Below are 25689 nucleotides of genomic sequence, written 5' to 3'. Positions count from 1 at the left end.
ACTGGTGTGTATAAAACCTTAAGTATTAAGCTATGATCTTCATCATGGTGCCTTTTGGGTATGTGATATAACTGCGTATACCTTTGGGGAAGGGGAGAAGAAAACAATTTTTTTTTTTTTTTTTTGCACCAAGTCCTAATTAAACTAAAATTTTACTTTTTGACTTTAAGTTATCAACTTAGATCTTGGCAAAAATTTTGAGGGTGATTCAATAGAGGATGCTTCACCACTGAACACTCACTGTCTTCAAGGTGCTTTAGAAAGTTAAAAACATAGCACAAGTGATTATGTTCTACTCTACAAGTTACCATGACCTGTGTAAGAAATGCAATGCTGACTCACGTTTTCACAGCCATCTGCAGTAAGAAATGCACCAATGAGACGTGCCTTTTACCTAAAAAGCTACACTACAGCCATGTAGTAATTTCTGTGATTTACGAAAAAACTTCAAAAGATCCAAATGTCGGGCTTTGCTGTACAACTGTCAGTTTGAGTCTGACTTTTTAATAAAGGGACACCGCAGTATTTAGTACAAGTTCGGATGCACCAGAAAAAGTGCATTCCCTGCGTTGAAAGAATCTGGCTTTGAAGAGGTTCACCACATGGCCGCCCTCTCCCACATTTTCCCGAGTGCCAGTGACAACTCCACCATGTATCAGTAGCAGGGGGCTACAGGCCAGCATCGGGGAACCACTGACTTATCGCTCCAAGATGATACTTCAGCTTCTGGTCTAAAAGTCACCAAGAAAAGCCAGGTATGGGACCGAAGCCTGCGAGGCAGCTCCGTCTACACAAGCACCATGAGCCACTGGAGATTGGGAATTAGGTGAAGTTTTCCAAAGTAAAGAAATAACAGACAGTGAAGGATCATGACGCCAGCTGACCTTTCCATTTCTTAGAAAGAACCCACCCACCCCTGTGACTGCTTTCTTGGCTTCCAGGTCTCCCCCATCAGGGGGAGTCTGCAAAGCGCCCATCACGCGTCTGTACTTGCAGAGAGGGACCAGGTCTGCTGACAGCCCCGCGAGGGCCTGGGCACGCACCCGGAGTGCGGTCTCCCGCACGCTGGCACACGGGGACTGCAAGGCACAGAGCAGCACGTCCACCTCCTCCTGCTCGGCGAAGGCACAGCCCTCCTCGCCACTGCTGCTGGCACACAGGGCGGTCAGGGTGTCGGAGGCCAGAACCTATGGAGGACATCCATGCGCTGGATTCAGTTCAGCAAGGTGCCTCCTGCAACGGGGCCAGCAAGGGGACAAGGGGCCCGGAGAGAGACCTGGAATGGGACCACCCACCCCACAACACTGCTAGAACTCTAATCCCAATTCCAGGACCTACAGGAAAGCTCTCGCCAGTGGAGGACAGTCAGGCTGGCTCCCCAAAGCAGCCATTCTGCCCAAGTCCCAAAGTAAGAGCTGAGAGAGGACTCGACCCCTGCCAAGATCTGAGGTGGGGGTCACGAACTGTCACAGCAACAGGCAACTGAAAACCATGTCACCTGTAGGCGGGGCGAGCCCGTGCCGATCACCCAAGTCAGGAGACGCAGCATGGCCACGCGAGGCAGCAACTCTGGACCATTCTGGAAGACAAGGGGAGCTAAGTTAGAGCGAGGCCATTGGGAGGCCTATAACCCAGCCTGGTAGCCAAGGAAGAGGTACCCTCTCACCCACAGGGAAAGTTTCTGGATCACATGACTGACTGCACCACAAAAACCTCACTGGGTTTACAACTAAGTCCACAGGCACTAAGCCTGGTCCAACGTGATCCTAAAGATAAATAAATTCTGGAGACCAGTGAATGGCGTAATGGTTCTATCACTGGACTCCTATGTAGTTGACCGTAGATTGAGCCCTAAACCAGTGGCTTCAAACTCTTGCCAGGCATGGGTGCATGTGTGCCCAAAATTCCAGGAGAATGGATCGTAGCACAGCCATCCTCCCGGGGGTGATTTCTTGCTTTCTCTCTCTGTCTCTGTCTTTCCAGTGGGCGCATTGCACCCTAGAGCTAAAACCTCTCTTTAAAAAAAAAAAAAAAAAAAAAAAAAGAAAAGATATTCTGTAACCTACTTAAAATTCAGACTGAAATACACATGGGTCATAAATACAACAAAAGATACTCTACAAGTAAATAAAAAAACGCAAAATAGACAGCAAATAGCATGGTGCTAAGGCTCTGAATCACACATGGCCAACTCTGCAGTCTGAGTCCTGTTTTTGAAAAAACACACTGGGTATGTGTGCGCACATGCCCAAAATTCCCAACGGAGAATGGAGGAGGAGGGATTGTGGTGTGGTCATCCCTCCTGGGGGGTGATTTCTACTTTCACTCTGTCTTTCCCTGCAAATACACATGTCCTGTAACCAAAAGAAAGAAAAAAAAGGGAGGGTACCATCCTTTCACCCATCACTGACAATATTAATGCTCTTTGAGATGGAATCTAGTTGGAAAAAGAAGTCACTCACACTCGCCCAAGTACACACTCATACAAGTCATTCACCCTCGCAGTCACCCAAGTGCGCACTCGCCCAAATCACTCACGTTTGTACTCTCCCAAATGCACACTCACCCAAGTCACGCTAGCACTCACCCAAATGCTCACTCACCCATCACTCATGCTTGCACTCACCCAAGTCATTTGCACTCGCACTCACCTAAGTCACTCAGTCGCGCTCACTCAAATGAGCATTCATCCAAGTCACACACTCGCATTCACCCAAGTCACGCCTGCTCTCACCCAAGTCACTCAGTTGCGATCACCCAAATGCGCACTCACCCATCATTCACTCGCACTCACCCAAGTCACTCAGTCACACCCAAGTCACACATTTGCACTCACCAAGTCACTCACTCACATGCACCCAAGTGTGCACTCACCCAACGCACTCGCACTCACCGAAGTCACTCACAGTCGAACACACCCAAATGCGCACTCACCCAAGTCACTCACACTTGCACACACCCAAGTCACTCATGCTCACTCTCATCCAAGTGCACACTCACCCAAGTCACTCACACTTGCAGTCACCCAAATGTGCACTCACTCATCACTCACGCTCACACTCACACAAGTGCATATTCACCCACATTACTTACATTCACATTTCCAAGTCACTCACGCTCATTCACTCGTCACTTATGCTCGCATTCACCACATACACTCACCCAAGTCATACTCGCACTCACCCATCACGCTCGTACTCACCAAAATCACTCACGCTCGCACTCACCCATCACTCATGCTCGTTGTCACCCAAGTGCGCGCTCACCCAAGTCACTTATGCTCACTCACCCAAGTCACTCACGATTGCTTTCACTCGTCACTCACGCTCGCTCTCACCAAAGTGCGCACTCACCCAAGTCACTAACGCTCACACTCACCCGTCACTCACACTCACCAAAGTCACATGCTCGCACTCACCCAAGTCACGCTCACACTCACGCAAGTGCACACTCACCCACGTCATTCATGCTTGGTCTCACCCAAATGTGCACTCACCCAAGTCACTCACACTCACATTCACCCAAGTGCACACTGATGTCACTCACACTCGCACTCACCCAAGTCACTCATGCTCGCACTCACCCGTCAAATGCTCAGACTCACCCGAGTCACTCAGTCGCACTCACCCGTCACTCATGCTCACACTCATCCTACTCACACACCTACCCAAATTCGAACTCATCCAAGTCACTCACATTAGCACTTACCGAAGTGTGCACTCATCCGTCATGCTCGCACTCACCAGTCACTCATGCTCGCACTCACCCAAGTAACTCACGCTCGCTCTAACCCAAGTGCGCACTCACCCAATTCACTCTCGCTCATAGTCACCCAAGTCACTCATGCTCACACTCATTGAAGTCACTCACGTTCGCTGACCCAAGTGCGTACTCACCCAAGTAACTGAAAGTTGCACTCATCCAACTCACATGCTTGGACTCACCCAAGTCACTCATACTCACCCAAGTCACTCATGCTTGCACTCACCCAAGTCACTCACACTCACACAAATGAGCACTCATCCAAGTCACTCACGCTCTCACCCAAGTGCCCACTCACCCAAGTCACATTCACACTCACCCATCACTCACGGTCATATTCACCCAAATGAACACTCACCCAACTCACGCTCGCTCACCCATCACTCATGCTCACACTCAGTCGCATTCACCCAAATGTACTCACCCAAGTCATTCACACTCGCACTCACCCAAATCACACTCGCACTCACTCAAGACACTCCGTCACATTCAAATGCATACTCACCTGTCACTCACACTCGCTCTCACCCAAGTGCGCACTCACCCAAGTCACTCACACTCGCACTCACAGAAGTGAGCACTCACCCAAGTCACACTCATACTCACCCAAGTCATTTATGCTCGTACTCACCCAAGTCACTCATGCTCACTCACCCAAGTCACTCACTCGCACTCACCCAACTGCACACTCACCCAAGTCATTACTCGCACTCACCGAAGTCACGCTTGCACTCACCCAAATCACTCACACTTGCACTCATGCGTCACTGGCACTCACACTCACTCGTTAGTCTCATTCACCCAAATACACACTCACCCAAGACACTCAAGCTCGCACTCACCCAAGTCACTCACACTTGCACTCACCCGTCACTCACACTTGCACTCACCCAAGTTACTCACTTGCACTCACCTAAGTCATTCACTCGCACTTACCCAAGTCACTCACACTCACCCAAGTGCGCACTCAAACAAGTCACTCGCATTCACCCAAGTGACATGCTCGTACTCACCCAAATCACTCACACTCACCCAAGTCACTCACATGCACTCACCCGTCACACATGTACTCACCCAAGTCACTCACGCCCACTCATCCAAGTAACTGTTGCACTGACCCAAGTGCACTCCCTCAAGTCACTCACACTTGCACTCACCCAAGTCACTCACACTCACCCAAGTCACACATTCGCACTCACCCAAGTGCACACTCATTCTGACTCACCCAAGTGTGCCCTCACCAAAGTCACTTGCACTCACCCAACTCACTCTCCCAAGTGTGTACTCACCTAAGCCAGTCACACTAGCACTCACCCAAGTCACTCACACGCACTCTCCCAAGTCACACACTCACCCGTCACTCACGCTTGCAGTAACCCAAGTCACACGCTCACACTCACCCATGTATGCACTCACCCATCATGCTCACACCCAAGTCACACTCGCACTCACCCAAGTGTGCACTCACCCAAGTCACTCACACTCGCACTCACCCAAGTGCACATACTGATTCACCCAAGTGTGCACTCACCCGTCATTCACTCACTCGCACTCACACTCACCCAAATGTGCACTCACCCAAGTCACGCTTGCACTCACCCGAGTGCACACTCACCCAAGTGTACTCAAATGGACTCACCCAAGTGTGCACTCACGCGTCACTCACACCTAACCAAGTGTGCACTCACACTCGCACCCATCCACGTGTGCATTCACCCAAGTCATTCACACTCACATCTAAGTCACTCACACTTGCCCTCACCCAAGTGTGCACTCACCCAGGTCACTCACACTCACCCAAGTAACTCACTCGCATTCACCCAAGTCACTGACACTTGCACTCACTCAAGTGCTCACTCACTCACTCACCCAAATGCGCACTCCCACTCACCCGTCACTTGCACTCACACAAATCCCTCACACTCACCCTAGTGCGCACTCACCCTTCACTCTCACCCAAGCGTGCACTCACATGCACTCAAATATGTACTCATACTCAAACTCGCTCACATACTTGCACTCAGTCACTCACTTGCACACACGCTCTTACTGTAACACACTTGTGCTCACACTCATAGTCTAATAAACTCACACTCAAACATGCACTCACACTCACACTTACGCTATGCATGTGGCTGCAGTGGGTATAGACACACACCCTGTACTTCCCAGGAGGATTGTCCACGGGTCACAAAGTGTGGAGAGCCCTGTCCCCTGCCCACCTCATCCACACGTCCAGGTGGGATGCCAGGCGAGGCCCTCAGCTGGGCGTGGACGGTGAGGATCTGGAGAATCTGGGCCATGCGCTCCTCCTCCTCGCTGTGATGGGGCATCTCGGTCAGCACCATCTTCAGTAACGGGAAGACTAAGGAGAAGGCTGGTGCGGACAAGGGCGCGGCATCTGTGAGAACAAGAGAACATGCCCTGCAGCAGCAGGCAAGGCAGCACAGTATGCGACCCGCTTCCGTGCACAGGCAGGTGGGCGGAGAGAAGGCTGGGGCCTTTATGATGCCTGGCTGCATAGGACGATGACATCCGGTCACATGTCTCAGTCTAAAGCCAGCGCTGTGTCTGCCCCAAAGGCTGCCCAGAGTCAGAATGTGTGTGCTCAGGGAAGCACATGCCAGTCCTAAGAACCCTCGATGGGGTGAGACACATAGAACCCCAGCACTGGACTCTGAAATCCTCCACCTGGTTCATCCCCATCTTTCGGATAGGAAACCAAAGCCACAGGCTCCGGTAGCCCAGAGACTACTGTAGCTTCTGTGGACCGCCTCGCTCCAGTGCATCCCGCCTGTGTCTTCGGTCCTGGCTTGTCCCTTACCTGGCTCACCCTTGCCCACCCTACTGGTGATGGTGTGGGTATGCAGCAGCGCCACTGCCCTCTTCACAGCCACCGACAGCTCCTCCTGGCACCAGGATTTATCCAGGGCACACTCTGGCTTCAGCAGGCGCAGAGTCACGTGGCTCACCAGAGTGCCTGCGTCAAAGGGAAGACGGCTCTCATGGAGATGCAGAATCCAGCCCTAGCACCAAGAAGGGGCCCAGTGCAGGGACACCTCACCCCTGACTTCATCTTCTGCTTTGCCCCAATGTCCTCACCCTAATTTCTCACCCAATCGCCTTTCTTTCTTTCTTGTTTTGGAGAAGTTTTTGTTATAGGGCATGTGTGCTCTCCAGAAAGATAGAAAGCGAGAAATTACCCCCCAGGGGAGATGGCCACACAGCATTCCCTTCTCCTCCATTCTCCTCTCAGGATCTTAGGCATGCACGCACAGGTGCCTGGCGTGAGTTTAAGCCACTGGGTCCGGGACTCGAACCACAGTTGACTACATGGGAGTCCAGTGACATAGCCATTATGCCAACTGTTGGTCCCTCACTGAATCTTTGTGGTAGTGCCAGAGGGTAGGGAGAAAGGGAACAGCCCTTTGGACACTCAAAGTGTGTGAGAGGAGGCGCAAGCCATCCCAGGGTTATGAGTAAGAGTAAAGCTCTGTGAGGGCCTCCCCTCCTATGCAATAAGCCCTGGCAGCCAGGTCACATTTTACATGCACCAACGGATTTATCTACTCAGAACACTTCCCAGAGTTGGAATGTTCCAACCTCACCCATGGGAACATAGTATCGGGACTAGGAAGGAAGCCATTAAGCAACCCTTAAAGTAAGGCCATAGTTGTCAGCACTCCGTCTGGTCTTAGTGTCTCTAGAGCTAACAGAAAACTAAAGGTTACGGAGACCTCTGGCTGCTCTGGGCTGCACTGACTGACCACACTACACCAAACCATCCTCGCTGCCACTGACCTGCAGACCTCTGTGTCTTAAAGATGGTTACAGACAGCGCGGGCACCGGCCGGCACCTACGCCCCGGCCCCCAGAGCACAGGCGCAAGTGTAACATGGGGAGAAGGCTGAGCACCTCTGGCTGAGGTTCCTGAGCTGCTTCCACCCAGAATTCCAAAGTCCAGCGGGTCAGGTCAGCATGTGCCCCCCAAACCACCCCAGGCCACCCCTACAGATCTCACACAGCACCAACTAACCCAAGCCCTTGAGCCGTGGGGGCATGACACAGGCAGCCAAGGACAGGAAGGGGTTCTTGATCCTGGGTGCAGCCAGGGGGGACTTCAGCAGGGGCAGGAAAGAGTCGACCAAGACAGGGATGTACTGGGTCAGGCCGGATGGATTCTTGGCCAGGATGGTGTCCAGCAGTCCCAGCGCTGCCTCCAGCTCCCCGTCAAGCTGCAAGCAGAGTCACCGGAGGGCGGGTCAGCGGGGTCCGTTCTGGCGGCAGGGCCAGGCTGAGCCCCCAGTACGTCAGGCGGGGCCACTCACCTCCTGCAGCCGCCTGCGGACCTGCGCCTCCTTGTCCAGCTGGGCCTGCAGCAGCTCCTTCTGCTTACTGGTCAGCTGCACCTCCTCCTTGATGCCTTTCTTCCTCTTTATCTCCTGGGAGGGGGAGGCAAACCAGTCCCACCTCCGGAACACAGACCTCCCTCTGCACCAGAGGAAGGTGAGCTGGTGTCCGCAACAGCACAGGGCCAGCTCTGTGTCTGTGACCCGGGCTCCCGAACTCCCGAAGTCCACTGCCACCAGCGTCCACAGAATGAAGGCAGCTCTAGAGAAGCCACTGCCGTGGGCTGCTATACTGACCATGGGGGGCTTTCAACGTTAGAGAATGATACGTTGCTCAGCAAACTCAGGAGGGTATTCTGGTAGCCATCTGGCTTCTGAGTCAAAACATTGGTCTTCCTCCTATCCCCACCACCCCCTACAGAAGCTCTCCACAGTACTAGCCGACACCTGGAAAAGGCCTGCCATGGAGGCCTGAGATGCCAAAGCACAGACATCACCTCCCCCTTAACAAGCATTAACTGAGCACCTACGCTGTGCCAGGTACCATTCCAGATGCAGGGGGCACTGTGTGGAATGAAAGTTCCTGTCCTCACAGAGCTCACAATCCAGTGGGCGAAGACAGTGAACAAGGGGACAGAAGTTCTCACAGGGTGATTTCAGATTGTGATAAACGTTATCAAAGAAACTCATATGATGCAGAGTAACGCAGGAGAAGGGAAAGGATCTACTTTGGATAGGATGGATAGGTGAGTGGTCACCTATCTGAGAAGGACTCAGACTCAGAAAGATGGAAAAGCAAAGCTGAGACGGGGAAGAGTCCTGTGCTGGGCTGGGCTGGGCTGTGCGGAGTAGCAACTCTGTTCAAAGCTGAATGCGTCAACTGAGCCTCGCCTCCGCAGAGGCTCCACTGGGCCCAGCCCCGTGCCTGCTGTCAGGAGCAAAGGCAGCAACCAGCCTCCAAGCAACTGGGGGACAGACACAGACCCACACAACATCTCTTAGTGACAAGAACATGAACCACTTGGCCTGCGTAGCAGAGAAACTTGCTTTCCTTGGGTGGTAGGTGGAGGGAGCTATGAGGAAAAGAATAAGCAGAAAAAGTCACCAGCCCAAGGCCACCGAGTTCAGCAACCTTCAAGTGAATGGCACCGGTGCTCACCTCCTTCAGCTCCAGCTCGATGATCTGCTCCTTGAAGGAATAAGCTTTGTTCTCACGCTTCATGTTGGCCTTTTTAATGCTGTCCTGCTGGGCACTGAGACACAGAGCAGGTGGTCAGCTGGCTTGGATAAAGCCGCCCTCCAGCCTCCTGCTAGCTGTGAATTCCCAGCAGCTTCTAAGTGCTGGGCACCAGGCCGTGACGGGCACTCAGTGTATGCTGCTGTGCTCGGGACCACAGCCCAGGGCTGGCACATGGCAGGCACTCGTCCAGCGAGGGCTAGGTCATCTCACTTGCTCCTCCTGGAAGCCCTGTACAGGAGGTGTCAGCTCCATCCTATGAGCGAACACTCGGGCTGGAAGAGGACAGGGAAGTGGGGTCTCACCTCTGGATGATGGATTTGTCATAGAGCTCCCCAGGAGGGGTCTGCATGATGGCATACTCCTCCCGTGTCACCAGGCACAGCGCGGGGTTCTGCACAGAGGCGGTGATGGTGCTGACAAGCTGCGGGAGGACCCGGTCCGGGGACAGGATGGAGAGGGAGCCCATGGCGTTCATGGAAGACTGCCAGAGAGATGTAGGCGAGGTCAGCGTGTGCCCAGCCTGGCACTGCAGAGCGGCCCTGCCCTGCCTCGAGGGCCCCACGGATGGCTGCCCACTCTCACCAGTGCTATGGCCTGACAGATACTGCCCGCCTGAGTGGACGACTGCAGCTCACGCCTGCCGTACTCACCCGTCTAGTAACAGCACCCCTGTGTTAGGGGAACACACTTTCCCAGGTTCTAGATCTCCCCTGCCCTTTCTGAACGTAGGTATTAGCTTGTCGGGAAAGTCATGACGTATTTTTCTACGTTTTTCTAGGCAAAACTGCGTCATGACCTTCCAGTGACGCAGGCCAGAAGGATGGGTGCAGAGGTGAGCACGAGACCCAAGTCAGGTCAACCAAGGGCAGTGAGACCCCATGCTGGCTGGCATCATCGGAAAGCACAAGCTCTTCTACCAGAGCTGGGAAGGGACTGGGTGGAAGCCTGGAACTCTAGTGGCTCTCCTGCCACCAAAAAAGGAAAGACTGAGAAGGGAGCCCACATGGTACAAAGCAGGACAGGAAACAGACAGATGAGACAGAGAGTAAGAGACACCACCCACGGCACCCCCGGGCACAGCCGAGTGCCTGTGGTCAGTAGGTCGGTCCTACCCCTGGGTTTTGCAGGTGAAGGGAGAAGTGAGTTCCCACTGGTGCTTAAGCCAGTTTTCATCTTCTGTCCTTTGCAGCCAAAGGCTCAAGTCCTCCTTTATCATCCCTTCTCCTATTTCTTTCAGTCCTCCACTCCTACAGCCTGAGAAGGGAGGCCCCAACCTGGGGCTAGAACCAGTGCACACGCCAATCACCTGGTTCAGGGGACTCTGTGTGGTGATCCTGGGAATGATCTGATCCAGGTGCCTGGTGATGAAGGCTTCGGGATCGATCTTCATCCTGGCGAGGAGAGCTGGCCAGAATCCGGACTGCACTGCCACTGAGGGAGGGGGATTCTGTGAGGGCTTCTGCCTCACTTGCTCTTACCCTCCCCAGTGGAGCCCCTGCCCACACGCCCACCGCACCCACAGACCTAAGGACGGGTGGTGAGAGATGATCAGCATCTCCCGAGCCAGCTGTTCAGTGTTGGTGACGTCACCCTCAAGTCCTGGCATCCCAGAGATGACACACAGAGCCTGCTGCAGGACCCGAGGGGGCACGTAGGTCTTGCCCGCCTCAGTCACCTCTCCAGCATCGGTCACTAGAGCCTCTGAGGGCAGCACCTGCATGGAGACCGCATGTGAACACCCAGTGCTAGAGCCCTGGGCAGGTTTGGCACACAGAACATAAGCCAAGGACCCAGTAGCTGCCTGCTCATGTCTCCAGAGTCCCTGCTGGAAACAAGATGGCTGCTGGCTTTCTCACTGGACCCGCAGGCTATGAGATGTGCCTACAAGGAGGGAGCACCATGACAGTTCACTTAAACAGCCCATGGTGGGGACTGGCGATGGTGTAATGGTTACGTTATTGGACTCCCATGTACTTGACCTCGGTTCAAGTCCCAGACCCAGTGGCTTAAACTCGCGCCAGGCATGTGTGTGTGTGTGCCCAAAATCCTGAGAGGAGAATGGAGGAGAAGGGATTATGGCGTGATCATCCCCCCGGGGGGTGATTTCTCACTTTGTCTCTCTGGTGAGCACACATGCCCTAGAGCAAAAATCTCACAAAAAGTCAATGCAGGGGCCAGGAGGTCGCATGGTGGTTAAGGCGCTAGACTCCAACATAGCCAGCTGTGATTTAAGTCTCAGAACCGGTAGCTTGAAAATCACTCAGGGCACATGTGCATGTGCCCAAAATCCTAGGGGGAAAATAGAGAAGGGATTGTGCCATAGCCGCCCCCTCTTGAAGGTGATTTCTCACTTCCCTCACTCTGTTTCTCTCCATTTCCCTCTGGTGAGCACATGCGCCCTATGGCAAAACCTAAAATAAAAAACAGAAACAAAAAAACACAGGGAGGGCTGGCCACACAGTGCAGTGGTTAAGCAGTGTACATTGAGAGCTGGATCCTAATGGCCCAACCACGGTTCCAGCAAAAGTGGCTTTAAAAACACGTAAGGTGCATGTGCATGTGTGCACGCCCGAAATCTGGACAAGATGCAGAAATCGAGAAAGGATTGTGGTGTGACCATGCCCCAAAGGGGGTGCTTTCTCCTCCTCTTTCTGTCTCTGGTGTGCCCTCTGGCAATTTAAAGGAAAAAAAAAATGCCTACAGAGAAAAACCAAAGGAAACTTGTTTAGGAGATCTGGCCCAAGACTAGAAGTCTATCCCTGGCTCACATTTCTTGAGCTTAGGAAGGGAGAAAGAAGAGAGAGACAGAGCCAGGCCTTCAGAGTCTATCCCCAGGTCTGCCATTCTGTGTCTTGGTGGCTGGGAGACCCTGTGCAGGTCATTTCGGCTCCCAGAAATATGGACAACTCATATAAAGAAAAGATGATAAGCCCTATCTGCCTTTGAAAGGCACTATGAAAAAGGAAAAGGGAGGGACCGGCTCTGTGGCACAGAGGTAATGTGCTGCCCAAGAGATGCTGGGTTCCACATGGTGACCACAATTCGAATCCCTGGCCCCTCAACCAAAGATCTAATGGGCTGGAGGACCAGAGTAAGGAGCTCATGGCATGACAAGATTCTTCTCACTCACACATGCATGCACACATGTGTTGTATCATAAACACACACACACCACGAAAGGGAGAGTGGACTGAAAATGCATCAAAATTAGGAAGTGCTTTAAAAGCAGAAAATATTTTTCAATTTCTCAAGGACAAGAAGGCCAGAGGTTCCATGCCAAAAGGTAGGAGAATTTAAAGACAGACAGAAAGATAGCCTCTCAAAAGAAAAAGGAATTATATAAAAGATGTTACCGGAGCTCAAGGGCAGGGCAGAAGATTTGGGCACCATAAAGACAGCGGCAAGGGAAGAACAGCCCGGGGCGGCCCAGACAAAATGCCATGCACAGCAAGTCGGCCAAATGGGTTCAAGGGCCTCAGTTCTAGAGCGCAGATGCCCTGACCTTGTGGGAACTGAGGACAGTCTTCAGCTCCTCCAGCAGTCCACACGCCAGCTTGAGGCCACCTAGAGAGGACAGCAGCTTCCGGACCGTCTGCTGGGCCTGCCTGCGGACGTGCCAGGTACGGCTCAGGAGCACGGCCACAAGCACCCGGTGGTACTGCCTGCAAGCACACGGACGGAAGGTTCTGAAGGGAGGCTGGGGAGCAGAGCTTGCCTCAGCCAATCCGCCCACCTCCCGCACCCCCAGGCCTTAGGCTCTTGCCAGGCTTCGTTTCATCTGACCCCAGGGAAAAGCTCAAGGAACCTCACGTACTGAACTTTGCTGCCAGTGAGTCGGTGAGCGTGGTCGAGGAAAAGTCTCTCTGTCAGATGCAACACGGTACACAGGGCTGGAGGGCAGAGCAACAGTGGTGGCATTTTAAAAACAGGTCAACGTGTGCATACCCCCTCGCACCCAGGAAGAACAGGAATGAACTGGAAAATTAACACCAAAATGTAAGTGTGGCTTTTCACTGCATGTAAAGTTATGGCTAGTTTTTAATCCCCTTCTTTTTGCGTATTGCACATGCATGCATTTTTCCTTTTTTTTTTTTTTAAAGAGAGATTTTTACTATAGGGCATGTGCACTTGCCAGAGAGACAGGAGAGACAGAATGCAAGAAATCCCCGCCCCCCCCACCGGGGGGATGGCCACGCCACACTCCCTCCTCCTCCATTCTCCTCTCGAGATTTTGGGCACGCACGCACATGTGCCTTGCACGAGTTTTAAGCTGCCAGGTCCCAGACTCAAACCATGGTCAACTACGTGGGAATCCAGAGAAGTAACCATTACACCATCTGGTGGTCCTATGCATGCATTTTTCATTAAGGAAAAGTAAACACTTTTTTTGTTTAATTTTTTTTTTTAATTTTTAAATTTATTTATTTATTTGTTTGTTTGTTTGTTTATTTATTTATTTATTTATTTAAATTTGACCAGAGAGGGACAGGGTAAGAGAAGGTGAGAGAAGGTGTGTGTGAGAGAGAGAGAGAAAGCGAGAAAGCAAGCTGCCAGGTCCGGGACTTGAACCGCAGTCGGCTATGTGGGAGTCCAGCACCGTTAACCACTATACCACCTACCAACCCCTTTTTTAATCATTAATAAGTGGGGCTTGAAGGGTAGTTAAGGTGCTGGACTCCCATATGGCCCACCACAGGTTGAGTCCCGGTCCTTGTAGCTTGCTTTCTCACCTCCCCTCTCTCTATGGTCAAATTTTAAAAATAATGAATAAAATTAAATCATTATTTTTTTAAACATTTACAAGTTCTAGGACTGGCAGGCGGCACAGTGGTTAAGGTGCTGGACTCCCACATGGCCGACCGCAATTTCAGTCTTAGACTTGGTGGCTTGCTTTTTCACTTTTTCTTTCTCTGGTCAAATTTAAAAAATAATAATGACAAATTAAATAAATAAATAATTCTTTTTTAAAAACTAAATAATTAAAAACTACTATGGGGGAGCTAGTAGATGGTGTGGTGGTTAAGGTGCTGAACTTACACGTGGCAGACTGAGGTTCAAGTCCTGGACCTAGCAGCCTGAAACTCACACCAGGCGAGTATGCCTGTGTGTGCCCAAAATATTAGGAAGAGAATGCAGGAGAAGGGACTGCTGCACGGCCGTCACCCCAGGGGGTGACTTCTCACTTTCCATTTCACCATCTTTCCCTCCAGCAAGCGCATGTGCCCTATGGCAAAAACCTAAAAAACAAAAAAACCTACCATGGAGTTCCAAGCTAGAGAGAGGAAGTTCAACATATACTGACAGGGGCTGATTTCCAGGTCTAGAAAGCAGTGTGTATGTGGGCACACCACTGTCAAAGGCAGAGAACTGACATATAAAGGTATTGATTTATATATGTGCAAAGTATCAAGGTCACAGAACAGCTGGTAAAGTCGGTTAGCTATGGCCAGGAAAGCTGGGTGGCCAGAGATCAAAGCTGGGACTTAATATTCCATGGAGACTCGCCTACATCTTTTGTTTTTGAATTACATGAATATATTTCCTATTCAAAAGTTAACTAAAAAATTTTTTTAAAAAACCAGGAGATGACTAATGGTTGTATCTCATTAATGGGATGTTGTGATTTGAGTCAAAAGACTTTTCAAATCACCAATTAGCAGCAGACACGCCTAAGGCAACCTAGAATTTTAAGTATACGTTTAAAGATCAACGGTTCCTTTGCTGCCAAGACAGAAACCGGTAGTTTCTGTGTCTCCTGGTGGGGGAGTGGAGCCTGACACGCTCTACCAAGAGCGTCTCAGCTGCCTCTTCACACAAGAAAGCCTCTGAGACAGCAGCAATTACCAATCTGCTGTAATTACAACCAGCATAGAGCTCCGCAAGCGTTACTGTCTCCACGAATCTGAGCCCCCACTGCCCCGGCCTTACAGTCCCATGGGCTGAGTGGAAGGCTGGGGCATTCATTCCCTCAACAGCTGAGCTGGGCTCTGGTAGAGCTGACTGGACATAAGACAGGCAGTCCAAGAAGGGTCCTCTCTGAAGACCTGCCAGAGATTTGGTTCCCAGGAACTCACCGTCCTCGGAAGCCATGAGCAGGAATTTCTCAGAAGTGAAAACCTGCTTCTTCTCATCCACAATGAGCTGCCAGAAACTGCTCAGTTTGGCCTCTGCAAGAAACGAAAGGTCACTCCGAGATGCAGCTCCCCGTGTTCCCCCAGGGACCTTTAGCCTGTCCGTGCTAAAGCTGTTGGGCTGGGTTTGCAGAGGACACCCTCTGTACCAGGTAGATGTACGCCCTGGCGGGGATGGCCACTCCTAGGCTCACCACTCTCCTGTTCTGGGAACCAACTCGGTCCTAGTATTATTTCCTGTATGAAACCCACGGCTCCCTGCTGCCTGCAGGAGTCTTAGGTGAGCAGCTTCCCACCTGCCACTTCCTCCTCCCTCACAGGATACCTGAGGTATACAGTGTGGCTCTCCCTGTCCCTCCCTAATTGAGGCTGTGTGGGCTCAGACTGGGCCACCCCCTTCAGCTCTTACGACATTTGCTCTTGGGGCCTTAGTTCAAATGAATCCTCCCCCTGAAGCCTCTCCTAACGCCCATCCCTTCCAAACTGCAGTGAGGCCCCATGCCGCCTTTAACTAGGAGCATGTGTGTCTATCTCCTCACTCCTACAGCACAGGAAGCACCCTGAAATCTGCTAACGCAAGGTTACGATAACTCTGCTTCCCCCAGATAGCTCAGCTCCTTGGCACATCCCTAACACCGGAGAGCGGAACTCCATTTCTATCTGCAGGATTAAGTCCTGGGATAGCCAAGTAGAGAGACTGGGCAAAGGATAAAGAAAGCAAGAAAGACTCTGCAGGGGCCAGCAGGTGGTGTGGTGGTTAAGGCACATGATTCTCACTGGCCGAACCACAGTTCAAGTCCCGGACTCAGCAGCTTGAAAACCACACAGGGCTCCTCTCCCTGAGAGGAGGATGGAGGGGAAGGGATTATGGCATGACCATTCCCCCTGGGGGGTGATTCCTCACTTTCCCTCTCACTGTCATTCTCTAGTGAACACACGTTGCCCCATGGCCAAAACCTAAAAAAGGAAAAAAGAAAAAAGAAAAACTCTGCTGCCACACATACACAAAAAGAATGGGACAACTCTTTCTCTAGGACTGATCTGGGATCATTTCCAGCATGTCTGATTATGCGTCAACTACCTCTGGACACCAAACCATCTGGGAGAGGACGCTAGCGACAGAAGACGGCGCTAAAGGGAGGCTTCCCCTGTTACAAACCCTCTGAATTGTGTACCCTATGTTTGAACGACTGAAACAAACAAACAAACAAAAACCCTCAGACACTAAACCCAGGTCAGCTCTGGACATTACCTGCAAGCCCATGTCCCAAGCACTGGAGTCACAGAGCAAAGGAGGCAGTGAGAGTCCCCTGGCCACGTGCCCCCCGCCCAGTGCCACCCCGAGGCCCACCGCTGCTGGTGACAGGCAGATCTGCGGCAGATCTAATGTGGTTAGGGCCAAACTCAACATCCAGACCCTCCTCCCAGGAGCCCACGAGAGGCCTTGGGCTGCCACCGCCCCGGCCATCTCGGGACGCTTACCGGCCTGTGAGTCAGCCGCTGAGAGCTTCGAGAGCAGCAAGGCCGCGGCAGCCCCCTCGGTGACTGTGGGGACCTGAGTGCTCTGGGAGGCTGCCTTCTCCACCGTCTGGATGAGCAGGGGCAGCAAGTCCAGGGCCTGCAACAGCGTGTCCCCTGTGGAGAGAGGATGAGCACCTCACAGGACACCCTGATTCTCGGGACTGATGAAGTGACTTGAGAAGGGAGTCATCTGTCCAGGTCTAGCTGACTGGAATCCTTCAGTTAACTTGTCAGTATCTCAGGAAAGTGGAGCTAGACCCTGGGGCTTAAATCGAACTCTGGAACCACAAACTTAGAGGCAGAAGGGTCCCTACTAAACCAAGAGGCCAGCTATTCATGTGATGGATAAGGAGCCAGAGAGGTTATATGAACTGTTCAAAGGTCACGCAGCTGGTTAGGGAGTGATGGAGCCGGCCTGGAGCCTGATGCTTCCGATCTCATACTCTTCCCACATACCAGATGACCGCTGGACCCAAACTCCAAACCAGAACCTGCGTGCTGACCTACAAACGAAACCCATTAAAAAAAAAATGGAGGGCCAGTCCTATGGCCTCATGGTTGAGGGAGACAGATCACACATGACCAACTGCACGGTTTGAATCCCAGTCCTAGCTGGGCCCTAGTGTACACCTGTCAAGTCCCAACAGAATGGAGAGATGGAGAAGGGACTGCGGTGTGATCATGCCCTATTGAGGGGTGCTTTCTCCCTCTCCCTAAGGTGTTTTTCAAGCCACCAGGGCTGGGATTTGAACCACTGTTGGCCATGTGGGATCCAGTTCCCAATGCACAGTAAGCACATGACCACAGTGCTGTGGGGCCAGCCCTATTTTTTTTTTTTTTGAGAGGTTTTTGTTATAGGGCATGTGTGCTTGCCAGAAAGACAGAGAGACAGAGAGACAGAAAGCAAGAGCTCACCCCTGAGGGGGATGGCTATGCTGCAAACCCCTTCTCCTCCATTCTCCTCTCAGGATCTTGGGCATGCACACAGACACCGGGTCCGGGACTCGAACCGCGGTTGACTACATGGGAGTCCAGGGACATCGCCATTATGCCAATTGCTGGTCCCAAGCCCTATCATGTTTACTCAGAAAGCATCAAGCAGAACCAGCTCAAGCTGAAAAGATGAGGTTACACCAAGTCTCTGTCGTCTATAACACAATCAAAAACTGGGTTGATAAAATGAGCAAAAAATGCAAACTGATATATGAGCACTGGATGTTTTAAATCAAGGCTATGACTTCACTATACCCCTAAGGTGGCTGGCAATGCATGAACTGTACCTTTCCCCCCAGGAGGAATCTATGATTTCAGTCTGCTCTATCTGTGGCTTTGCATACGCCTCATAAACCACCGCATAAAGACTTACTCTGGCCATATTCTTCTTCCTTATTCATTAAAATAAATATGTGGGTTCTGAGTGCATAAGACAAGACACATTTCATACAGGAAAGGTGTCCCCGTCTCTAGAGGTGTCTCTGAAATCTTCTAGATGTTTCTTTTCTATCTTCTTTTAAGATTTATTTATTTATTTATTTAATTCCATTTGTAGGGTTTTTTTTGTTTTGTTTTGTTTTAATTTGAGAGAGACAGAGAAAGAAAGGTAAAAGGGAGAAAGCAAGCCACGAGGTCTGGGACTTGAACTGCAGTCAGCCATATGGGAATCCAGCACCTTTAGCTACCACACCACCTGCCGGCCCCTTTCCCAGATGTTTCTTTAAACTCAGCTCATGAAAAATTTAAGCATTTTTCTTTAACAAAACAAAACAAAACAAAAAACGCAGGGGCCAGCAGACGGCATGATGGTTAAGGTGCTAGACTTACACATGGCCAACCAGTTCGAGTCCTAGATCCTGTAGCTTAAAAATCATGCCGGGTGTGGGATCAGCAGATAGCATAATGGTTATGTCGCTGGACTCCCATGTAGTCAACTGCGATTTGGGTTCCAAACTCACGCCAGCATATGTGCGAGCATGCCCGAAATCCCGAGAGGAAAATGGAGAAGAAAGCAGTGTGGTGTAGCCACCCCCCCGGGGCGTGATTTCTCACTTTCCCTCTGTCTCTCTCCAGCAAGCACATGCACCTATGGCAAAAAGAAAAGAAGGAAATGCAACCTCTCTCGGGGTGGACATCGATATGACAGATTTTCAGCTAGGAGACCAAGCTCTCAGACAGATCAGGTTTTCGCCAGCTCCCCTTGGGAAGGAGGCAGAGGCCTGCCCCCACGTGACAGTAGGTTTGCAAGCACTGACGGGAGAGCAGTGGTCACTTTCCATAGGTCCACAGGCAAGTCTACAAGAGGCTTTTAAACCACTCTTTATCAGAATCATGTCTCCTTAATTGCAGAGAGTATAGTGACAGGTTCTGCTTCTGGTCCTCTTTGAATAAAGATTTGTACTTTGAAAGTCTGGTAAAGGGGAGAAGTTAGATTTGCTGTGAAGACTAGGCTCTGATTTTGAGCTTTATGGATAACTAAGCCTGATGCTCCCAGAAGTCCAGGCAAAAAAAAAAAAAAAAAAAAGAGGCAAAGCAAGGCCCAGTCACTGTGGTACGGCAGTAATGTAAGTGTTTGAAGCGTTATGAAATATAATCCCTGGGTCATTATGAAAACATACACAGGTGGGCCAGCCAATGGCATGCTGGTTAAGGTGGCTGGATCCTGCAAGGCTGGCAGAGTGGTTTGAGTCCTAGACCTGGTGGTTTAAAGAAACATGCCTGGCACCTGTGTGTATAATCAAAATCCCGAGAGGAGAGTGGAGAAGGGGACTGCAGAGTGGCCATCACCTCTGGGGGGCACTTTCTCACATTTCCTCTTTCTTTCCCATAAATGCATGCACTATATAGCAAATTAAAACAAACAGACAAAAAAAAAACCACGCACCAGGCACACACAGGGACTTAGGAGCCAAAGGAGCCAGACTAGGCAAAGGGGATCACGGTGTGATGAGCCAACCATGTACCAGGCAAACACAGGGACTTAGGAGCCTAAGGAGCCAGACTGGGCAAAGGGGATCACGGTGTGATGAGCCCCTATTCAGAGTGCTCCCCTCTCGCTCACACGCATGCATACGTGCTTCACATCATGAAGAACAAGACACAGGGGTCGGCTCCGTGGTGCAGCAGTGATGCGCCGCTCAAGGGAAGGCAGCCCCCATGTGACCATAGCTCAACTCCAGCCTAGTCGACCTGAAACTCGCTGACCATGCACACAAGTGGCCAGGACCGGGAAACTGGGGGACTATAGGGGAAGGGGACTGTGCATGAGCCGACTCTGTAAGTGCCCCCCCCCTCTCCCTCTACCTTTTCTCTCTCATATGTGCTTGCTTGTACTCACTCCATCATGAACAAAGGAAACAATTTTCTTAAAAAGATAAGATGTGAAATAAGTTGAGCTGAAAAGAAAAGTGTGAGGCCCAGACTGGCCGTGGGAGGCTTCCTACCTCGGAAGGAGGCCAACATGCATTGCAGGTAGGCATGCCTCACTGCAGAGGTGGAGGTTTTAAGGCTGAAAGCTTTCTTGAACCACTCAGTGAGCTTCTTGGGCACTTCCGTGGTGAACCGGTTGCACCAGAGAGCCAGGACAGAGACGGCGTGCACCAAGGTGCCCTCGTGAACTGGGGAGAGAAGCAGAAGCCCGGTCAGTCTGACGTCTCATAAATGCAGCTAATCAATGCAGGCAGGACAAGAAAGGAAGCCAGGGTACGTGGGGAGGAGGCAGCGATGTCTCGGACAATCCCCAGCCCTGCTCTCTGAGTGAGACGTGCCTTCAGAGGGGGTGGATGGAAGGCCCGACTGGGAAAAGCTGTGGCTAAGGATGGGCCCCAGACCGCACGGCCAACGGACTGCACAGAATTACCTTCCTGCTGGAGGAATGGGATGAACAGCTCGGCCACGGTCCCGTTCAGGACCTGACTGGAAGGCCCAGACACCACATGATGACTGATGCTCCCAATCCCTGAAAGGCAGATGCCCTGTTCAATCCCTCGTCAGCCCAAAGGCACAACAGGTGAGTCTTCCTGCCACTGCCACTGCCACTTCCGCACGCAGGCTCCCCGGACCTCTTTTTGGGTCCCCCAGCAGCCACACCTCTCCTCTGCCATTACTGCCCCTCCCTCAATCCCCTTCCACGTGTCCTGCCTTTTATAGAAGCCAGGCCTCCACTAGACTTGAACAAGTCCCTCTTGCCAGGCAGGCAGGCAGCGGCATCCTGGGAGGCAGGCTGGAATGTCCAAGATTGTCAGAAAAATCAAGATCCCAGGCAGGAGTCGCCCTGCCTAGGAGTTCCATCAAACCCCACCTACTGCTAGACCACACTTCGACAACCCCTGGAGGAATCCCGTACCTGAGAGGACGCTCATCTTCTGGGCCACGATAGTCAGCTTCCCCTCTGAGCCTGAGAGGAGAGACAGTGAAGATGCAAGTTCTCATCTGCCGCACACCCCGGAGGGGGGCTAGTGCAGTCAGGCGTGTGCCGTCACGGTAGTTTCTGATTCCAGAGGGAGCCTTTCTGTTGTAAAGCTGGCTTGAAAACAACATTTACTAGACTCTTATCTCCTAACTAAAGAAGTAACATGTTCTCGGGACCAGCAGTTGGTGTAATAGCTATGTCACTGGACGCCCATGTAGTTGATCGCAGTTCGAGTCCCGGACCCGGCGGCTTAAACTCAGGCTGGGTGCATGCGCATGTGTGCCCAAGATCCCAAGAAGAGATTGGAGGAGAAGGGATTGAGGCGTGGCCATACCCCCTGGGGGATGATGTCTCACTTTCTGTCTCTCTGTCTCTCTCTGTCTTTCTGGCGAGAGCACGCACCCTATAGCAAAAACCTCTCAAAAAAAAAAAAAAAAAAAAAAGTAGTAACATGTTCTTATAGGAAATCTGAGAAATGAAAAAAAATTCCTTAAGAAATATTTAAAAAGTGGGGCTGGCAGGTGGCATGGTGTTTGAGGCAGCTGGACTCCCACATGGCTGACCGTGGTTCGGGTCCCAGACCTCGCAGCTTGCTTTCTCATTTTCCTTCTCTCTCTCTGGTCAACTTCAAAAAATACAAATGAAATAATGACAATGAATAAAATAATTCTTAAAAAAAACAAACAAACAAAAAAAAAAACACCACAGCCCAGGGGCCAGCAGATGGTGTAGTGTTTGAGGCAGCTAGACTCTCACGTGGCTGACCTCAGTGAGTCCCAGACCAAGTGGCTTGAAACTCATGCCAGGTGCCTGTGCATGCATGTCCAAAATCCTAGGAAGAGGATGGAGGAAAAGGGATTATGGCGTGGCCACCCCTCCTAGGGGATGCTTTCTCACTTTCCCTCTCACTGTCTTTATCTCTCTCTCTCTCGCACTCCTTGCCAGCAAGCGCACGCACTGTAAGGAAAAAAAACCTCTAAAAAAAATAATAATAAAATAATGTAAACCAATCAATCAGTCAATCAATCAATCACACCATGGCCCAGTTGGGTCAGCCAGTGGCATGGTGGTTGCTGTTGCTGGATTTCTCACGACTGACTCTGCGATTCAAATATTAGACCTGGTGGCTTAAAAACACACCAGGCGTAAGTGGGTGAGTGCCCAAAATCCCAAGAAGAGAACGAAGGGAGAAGGGACTGCGGCATGGCCAACCCCCTGGGGGAAGCTTTCTCATCCTGTGCCCCACCCCTCAACTCCACCTCTTTCTGGCAAACGTGTGTGCCCTCTAGCAGATTAAATAATAATAATAATAATAATTCTGGCCCAGCCTCCAAAATGCAGTCAGTAGTGTACTGAGGCCATGGAACTAAAAGCCGCATGCTCACCGTGCTTCCAGTCCCCAGTTCGGTCAGCCAGAGACACACCAGACGCATGTGTCCAGAGCCCTGGTGGGCTGGAGGACTGCAGGAAGGGGATCACAGCATGACCAAGGCATGCACACACATGTGCTTTCTCAGGAATGAAATAAACTCCCCATACGTCCACTACCTGAAGACACTGTTAACATCGTGTTGGGGGCTGGAGAGTGGCACAGTGGTGACGCAATGCCCGCAGGTCGACATGGGAGGGCTCCTGGTCTGCATCTGGAGACCTCCGTGAATACACCACATAGCCACACGCCCATGATTCGGGGCTGGTGGAGGCTGGGGTGGATCATGGCATAAAAATGCTATTGTAGGGGCCAGCAGGTGGCATGGCGGTTAAGGATACTGGACTCCCACATGGCTGACCATGGTTTGGGTCCTGGACCTGGCAACTTGCTTTCTCACTTTCTCTCTCTCTAATGCTATCTCTCTCTGGTCAAATTAAGATAAATAAATGGCTAAACAAAGTTAAATAAAATAATTTTTTAAAAATAAATAAAGCTATTGTGGGGCTTGGCAGGTGATGTGGTGGTTGGGGTGGTAGACTCCTACGCAGCCGACCATGGTTCGAGTCCCAAGCCTGGTGGGTTGCTCTCACACCTTTCCTTTCTCATAGCTTTTCCACATGCATAAACATGTTTACGCTTAGAAACAAAAACGCTGAGGCCGCCCTGCCTCCCCTGTCCTGTGCCCATTCTTTCGTTCCCATCACAGGTTCACACTGTAGTGCGAGCGTTCTCTTGGCCTCCTGGCCTTGCCACGGGCAGACTCAGGTCCTCTTCAGATCTCAGGCTCCCAGGGAAGGTTAGGAGCCCACCTCAGCACACCCACGGCCGCCAGGCTCGCTCACCTCCGAGAATAGCAAACAGGTGCTTGGTCAGGGCTTCCGTGGCGGTAGAGTCGCTGCACTGGCGGGCCAGGTTCCGCAGCGCCAGCACGGCTTCATCCATCAGGCGGGGACTGTTGGATTTCAGCTGATCTGGGCACACAGAGTCACTGCTCAGAGGCTGTCGACAGCTGAGTACCGAGACTTGTGCCTGCGTCCTCTGCTCCCAACTCCTCAGTCCTAGTTACATGCTCTCATTATGAATGATCTCAAGGAAGAAACTATCCTGATGTCGCTAAGGTTAAAGCCTCATTTCTAACCCGAGCTGTCTCCTTTCTTTACAACTGGGACAAGTACACCCCACACCCAAGGTGTTGACTAGGGGCTGGAGAGGGGTTGGGATACTCACTGGCCAGTCCTTTCACAATGTCCAGGGCGTACTGGCTGAGGTCAAGCGTCACTGATGCCAGCAGACTGGAGATGGCTGTCGGGGACAGAAAGCACCACCCAGGCTGGTCTTAAAGGTCCACAGCTATCTCTACCCTACTCCCCAGCAAATGCCCCCAGGCCTGCTAAATAGCCACTCGGAATTTTGACTACCCTTCATCTCTACAGGGCCTCATGGGTAGTTGCACCTTCGTCCCAGAGCTCGGCTGAAAACCTACATACTGCCCCAAAACTGGCCTTTCTAATAGTCTCCTAACATGTCCTATCGAGATAAACAGAGAGAGCTCCAACCCTCGTATCCCAGGCATCCAAGCAGATATTTTGTGCATTCTTCCAGCAAGAGGGCTATGATTTTCAATCCAGTCTCAAAAGGGTCTCCCGTGTCCCTCCTAAAGTCTCAACAAGGTAAACAATGAATGTACCTTCTCCCCCCAACGCACACGCTTCCTGCTACTACGTATCACTAACAGAGCTTAGGAGGCAGCAGGTCTCCTTCCCACCGTCCTGCTCGGCAGAGACCTACTTTCGATAACGTTCTCTGGGCTCCTCAGCAGGGACTTCTGTATGGTGGGCAGGATCTGCTCCTTAAATTCCGAGTGGGACATGTATCGGAGCAGAGGGGCACAGTTGTCCTACAGAGAGAAAGCAGTCAGGCAGCCGGCCCTCAACGGAGCGACCGGGAATGAAGGAAGAGTGCGGAACCCGAGTTAAACCGTGTGCAGGCGAGTGAGGTGCAGGGAGAGCTCTCACTCACCAGCAGGTACTTCTGAGGCTTGACTTTGCTCATCAGGATGTTCTTCACGTAAAAGTCCAGCAGGGCGCTCTAGGGAACACCAATACCGGGTTAGACCCTGACAGTCTCATGTGTCTGACTGCTGGCCTAGGAGGTCCCTCTGTGGGGATGCCTCTAAAAATACAAATCAGTGTCCCAAATTTCACCGTGTTCAACACGGAGGTCCCACCGATCATGCCGTTCTCCACTTAAAATCCTTCCATGGCCTTCCATGGGTCCTGTGATGAAGCCCGAGGTCCTCGGCATGGCTTTCCCGGCCTGCCCGCTGCCCAGCCGACACCTCACACTCTAACACACTCATGCCACTGCACCCCACTCGCCTCCTCTACCTTCCTTCCAGCAGACCCGAATACTCTCCTTCACCTCCTGACGTTGCTACCGCCTCTTCATCCTTCCAGTTCCTTCACTAGAGAGCCGTGTTCCCTGACCTCACACGTGTCTGAGGCAGGACACCCTGTGCAGAACATCAGCTTCTCCTGCATTTGTCACCGAGCTCATTGCAGTTACAGTGAACTACATGACACGCTCGTCACCGTTATCACAAACCCTCTGCCTGGTGTCAGACTCCTTCTCAGACTCGGTTCCCTGACACCTGGCCCCGTGTGAGGCACAGGTTAGCTGCTCAACTGCACTGAAGAAATGACTGCACGAACAAGCACACTAGCACCCCAATAACTGGAGGGGAGAGCTTTCCACCTCCCCAACGTCCACGTACCACAGCGAAAGGCCAGGGTCTCATGGGAGAAAACCAACAAGTTTCAGAAAAAAAAAAAAAAAAACAGCTGGGGCCA

General features: G+C 51.7%; 1 protein-coding gene across 1 annotated transcript in view; it reads right to left on the bottom strand.

Annotated features, from left to right (window-relative positions):
• The window catches only part of GCN1 (GCN1 activator of EIF2AK4), an 82964-nt gene that overhangs the window by 40571 nt on the left and 16704 nt on the right, over positions 1-25689 (bottom strand). Inside the window, exons 8-28 of the mRNA XM_014588973.2 lie at positions 24860-24928; positions 24629-24737; positions 24068-24142; positions 23683-23811; positions 21343-21393; positions 20857-20955; positions 20441-20614; positions 16965-17117; positions 15426-15518; positions 13166-13241; positions 12854-13013; positions 10876-11065; positions 10658-10782; positions 9654-9832; positions 9271-9364; positions 8091-8204; positions 7799-7997; positions 6587-6742; positions 5985-6163; positions 1499-1579; positions 1044-1187 (exon numbers count right to left, since the gene is read on the bottom strand). Coding sequence (XP_014444459.1) covers positions 1044-1187; positions 1499-1579; positions 5985-6163; positions 6587-6742; positions 7799-7997; positions 8091-8204; positions 9271-9364; positions 9654-9832; positions 10658-10782; positions 10876-11065; positions 12854-13013; positions 13166-13241; positions 15426-15518; positions 16965-17117; positions 20441-20614; positions 20857-20955; positions 21343-21393; positions 23683-23811; positions 24068-24142; positions 24629-24737; positions 24860-24928 — 2649 coding nt within the window. The remainder of the gene's footprint in view (positions 1-1043; positions 1188-1498; positions 1580-5984; positions 6164-6586; positions 6743-7798; positions 7998-8090; positions 8205-9270; positions 9365-9653; positions 9833-10657; positions 10783-10875; positions 11066-12853; positions 13014-13165; positions 13242-15425; positions 15519-16964; positions 17118-20440; positions 20615-20856; positions 20956-21342; positions 21394-23682; positions 23812-24067; positions 24143-24628; positions 24738-24859; positions 24929-25689) is intronic.

The sequence above is a fragment of the Tupaia chinensis genome, unplaced genomic scaffold (genome assembly GCF_000334495.1).
Source record: "Tupaia chinensis unplaced genomic scaffold, TupChi_1.0 Scaffold000320_1, whole genome shotgun sequence".
Taxonomy (NCBI): Eukaryota; Metazoa; Chordata; class Mammalia; order Scandentia; family Tupaiidae; genus Tupaia; species Tupaia belangeri.
Note: the sequence above shows the minus strand (reverse complement) of the source record. Positions and strands in the feature narration are given on the sequence as shown.